This window comes from Fukomys damarensis, unplaced genomic scaffold, assembly GCF_012274545.1.
Source record: "Fukomys damarensis isolate Sample0158 unplaced genomic scaffold, DMR_v1.0_HiC HiC_scaffold_39, whole genome shotgun sequence".
NCBI classification, from domain to species: Eukaryota; Metazoa; Chordata; class Mammalia; order Rodentia; family Bathyergidae; genus Fukomys; species Fukomys damarensis.
The window spans coordinates 6,205,122-6,209,323 of NW_022900951.1; the positions used below are offsets into that span (position 1 = coordinate 6,205,122).

The 4,202-nt window shown below is 52.5% G+C and overlaps 1 protein-coding gene across 1 annotated transcript in view; it reads left to right on the plus strand.

Moving 5' to 3' along the window:
* Positions 1–3,938, plus strand: part of Tbl1x (transducin beta like 1 X-linked) — a 185,036-nt gene extending 181,098 nt beyond the window's left edge. The window contains exons 14-16 of the mRNA XM_010618760.3: positions 1,916–2,081; positions 2,965–3,066; positions 3,533–3,938. Of these exons, the coding sequence (XP_010617062.1) occupies positions 1,916–2,081; positions 2,965–3,066; positions 3,533–3,559 (295 nt within the window). The 3' untranslated portion in view covers positions 3,560–3,938. The remainder of the gene's footprint in view (positions 1–1,915; positions 2,082–2,964; positions 3,067–3,532) is intronic.
* Positions 3,939–4,202: the final 264 nt, after the last annotated feature.

Below are 4,202 nucleotides of genomic sequence, written 5' to 3' on the forward strand. Positions count from 1 at the left end.
TTTTTTTTTTTTTTTTTTTTTTTTTGAGACAGGGACTCACAATGTAGTGAGACTGAGCTGGAACTCACTGTGTAGCCCAGGCTGGTCTCGAACTCACAGCGCTCCTCCTGCCTTAGCCTCCTAAGTGCTGGGATTGCAGGTGTGCACCACCACGCCCGGCTTTTAAGTGCTTTTTTATGGTGGTGTTTTTGTTTGCTCGCTTGCCTCCTTGTTTGCTTGTTCTGTGGGACTGGGATGAAACCCAGGGCCTCGTGGGCGCCAGGAAATTGCTCCTCTGCTGAGCTGCCCTCTATCCCTCTTGGGTGTTCTTGATCTGCAGCTGAAATAATCTGTGGATGCGGAATAGGCTGATAGGAAGGGATGGCAGGGTCGATTTGAGGCAAGGATTGCGTGAACTGTGAGACCAGTAGGACGGGTGCATTCTGTCTCCAGGCTTCACTTTGCTTTTTGTGAAAACAAACAGGAAGAGGTGAGTTGGGACCTTTACTGAGCTCAACTCAGAGCTGTTGGCAGTGGGGATTCAGATAAGGATTCCCAGGCTCCCAAAGACCTGGCCTGATCTCAGAGGTGGTCACCCCAGAGCGTATCACCTTTGCTTAGGTGATAGGATTATTGCATCTGCTGCGCACGGGGCTGCCAGGAATACAGCATCCCACTCTTGGTTTTGTTTTACATACTTAACTGTTTGCAGGGCTGGGGCTTGAGCCCATGCTAAGCTAGGGCTCAACCAGAGAGTTCTGCCCCCAGCCTGACTCTGGGACTTTCCTAAGAAGTTTCTGAGACCCGAAGCACTGCACTGGGGTAGTCAGGAAACTGTGCTGTGGATCGCTGCTGGGTTTTGGCCTCACGGAATGTGGATGTTTGCCGACAAGACGTGGAGAGTTGGGTGGTCACCAGAAAGCGCCGGCGGGTTATTCTGGGTAGCTCCACAGTAGGGGAAGAGGTGACGGGCCGGCGGCAGGAAAGTGGCAGCAAGGACTCTTGTAGAAAAGTCCAATGTAGGGCAGAGGCCGTAGCTCTATTTCAAGCAGTTGTCCTAAAATCTACCTAAATTAGAGTGACACAGTATTACGCACACTGATCGTTTTTTGAGGTCTGGGAAGGTGCTTTGGTGACACACAGCACCCACTAGGAGTTTAATTTCTCCTTTCGTCGCCGAATGTAATCTCTATCAAGAGGAAGAAAGCCTGCTAAGACCTTACCCTTCTGAAGGAGAAAACAAGTAAAATTTTCAGCAGTTGGCAGGGTACTCTTATATGTGGATGTGAGTGTGTTTTAATTCCTCTTGGGTTAAAAATTTCTTTTCAATGTGTATCCGCTCAGTTTGCTGGGTTTTCTTTCTCTTTTTTCTGATTATAGCTAGGCACATTTAGTTGCTGAAACAGGTTTGGGTTGTAAACTGTAGCAGTGCCTTAGAAAATTTAAGCGTCCCACAGAAGTATCTGTCATTCATAACGATAGAAAATGAAGAAACACGGGCTGGGGATTTGGCTCCGTGGTTCCGCCACCTGCCTCGCGAGCCCAAGGACCAGAGTTCGATCCCCGGTACACAAAAAATGAAAATGAAGAAACAGATGAATATGAGTGTCGATTTATTTCCCTACTAACAGCACCGAAAATTATTTTTTGGTTCTATGACTAGCTTTTTTTTTTCCCCTTTTGGTCTTGGGGATCGAACTCAGGACACTGCGCTTGCCGGGCAGGCGCGTTGCCACTGATCATCGTCAGCCCTGTATTTGTTTTCTGTGCGTGTGAGTTTACCTTTCAGAAGAAGAATGGCTCACTAGGTTATCGTGTCTTGAAACGGGAAGGCTGGGGGAAATTAAAAAAGAAAACGCCCGTGAGATCTGGTGTGCGCCGTGGACGATGTTTACTCGGCGCTCACACGCGTGTGCTTCCTCTGCCATCCTGCCAGTGCTTCGTTTGATTCCACGGTTCGATTGTGGGATGTGGAGCGAGGCGTCTGCATCCACACGCTGACCAAGCATCAGGAACCTGTCTACAGCGTGGCGTTCAGCCCTGACGGGAAGTACCTGGCCAGCGGCTCCTTCGACAAGTGCGTGCACATCTGGGACACGCAAGTAAGCGGCCTCTCCGTCCCTGCGGTGGAACCCTTCCGGGGAACACGCCCAAGCAGCCAGGTGGGCCGTGGGCTGTGGCCGGGCAGGAACTTGGGCTCCGGACCGACTTGTCGGAGCTGGGGAGCAGGCCGAACTTCCTGGCTGGGTGCTCTTGGCCTTTTCTGAGGCCCCGGCACGGAAGCTGCCCGGTGCCTGGGGAAAGCGTGTGAGTACTGCCCGGCTGCAGTGTGGGGCGGGTCCCTTCTTCTGAGCTCTCTAGGGGACCCGCTGACTCCACGAACACTGCCGCGGAGCCAGTCGGGGCCGGAAGGAATATGCGTGACAGTCAGGTGACAACGTCACGCACGTAGCAGGACTGGGTTGTCCTCTCTCCGGGGACTGACAGGAGGAGGGATTGGAGTAAGTTAGTCATTGTGAGCATCTCTGGCAACAGAAGAGTCTTAGGTGGCCGTGCGTGGCTGAGAAAGTCTCAGCACAGCCAGCGGGATGGCACTTGCCTGGCATGGCCCAAGGCCCTGGGTTCCATTCCAGCACCCTAAGAAAAAAAGCCAGTGAGGAACCTGTGAGCCAAAGTTCCCCATCGGCCAAGTGTGTGTCTCACGGAGCACCTGTCTTAGGCTGCCTGGTGCCATCGGTCATTGCCCAGTGACAGCCATGGCCCAGACTGCGACAAGAGGGCGGTTCTGAGGGTGGCCGGAGCGAACTCTCCTCTGCAGCGTTGACATCACGGGCCGTGGCCGCCACTGTTTACTGGAAATCTTCCAGCTTCTCCGTGCCTGAAAGTTTTCCCGGTCAAATATAAGGGGCAGGGCGGAGAGCTCAGTGCACACCGCAGCTCTCGGGACCCCCTGGCACTGCAGGTGACGGTTGCTTTGCTTTGCAGAGCGGAAGCCTGGTCCACAGCTACCGAGGCACAGGCGGCATCTTTGAGGTGTGCTGGAATGCTCGAGGCGACAAAGTGGGTGCCAGCGCGTCCGACGGCTCTGTAAGCGGTACCTTGTTTGGCAGGGACAGGGGTGTACAGCAGGCGTTCAGCCTGTGCAGAGGATGTGGAGGAGACTCTTGGGGTGGCACCGCCTCTGGGAATAGCCTCCTCTGTCCCTTCCAGCAGGCCTGGGCCCCCTGGGGACGAGACGGTCTCTTACTCTGCAGGTCCCTCGGGTCTCCACAGGCCTTGTCCTTCCTCAGGGGACATCTAGGCGGTTCAGGCATTTTTCTTGATCCAGCTTTTCCGTGCCCTGGCTTTTGCTTGACTGTGGCCGGTCAGATGCTCAGAAACCGGCCCGTGACTTGAGGTTCTCTGGCCTTTGCGATTCTGTTCCAATAAGACTTTATTTATAAATACACCCGTGGCTGTCCAGGTGTGGTCCCAGAGCCATCGTTGTGCCGTGCCGTGTTCTGAAGACAAGCTGGTGTCCCCAAAGGTAACAGGCATTTTGTCTATCCTTCAGGTGTGTGTTCTAGATCTGCGAAAGTAAACAAAAAATATTATAAAGAAAAGAAGAATTCTAACGGACCAGCAGTTGAATGTGTGGGGTCGCAGCCCTCTTCCAACCCTCAGCTCCGAAACAGTACCAACGTGACTTGTGTTAGAGTATGTTTTGACGTCAGCTTGTCCCTGGCCGCAGGAGTCTACAATACTTTTTTGTAATCTTCATCCAGAAGTTTAAAAACCAAGCAAATGCAAAAGCATATACACAGTCATATCAAGGGGGGTGGAAGGGGTCTCCACCTAGGACTGTCCGCCGGGGAAGGAGGAAGCCACCACTGGCTTGATTTCCATCCACGACAGGCTCTGATGGCCAAATAGGGGAATAGCTGTGCCAAAAAAAAACAAAAAGTAAAATGTTATGATAAAACCAAAAGGGGAAAGAACACCTCCTCCTTGTGGTACTCCCCCCCATAATTTGGACACTATGGTTGCTCTCACAGAGGATGTTCAAAGACCAGTTTGTACCCATGAAACGTGTGACTTTGTGACCCCAACACTTCTATTTTCTAGAACCTTCTTTGCTCAGTGGTTTTTCTATTCGCTGGAATCCATCCGTGGGCTTTGGTTTGAGATAGAAGCTGGCTTGGGTTTGTCGTCTCTTAACCCCACCCCCACCACCCCCACGTCCC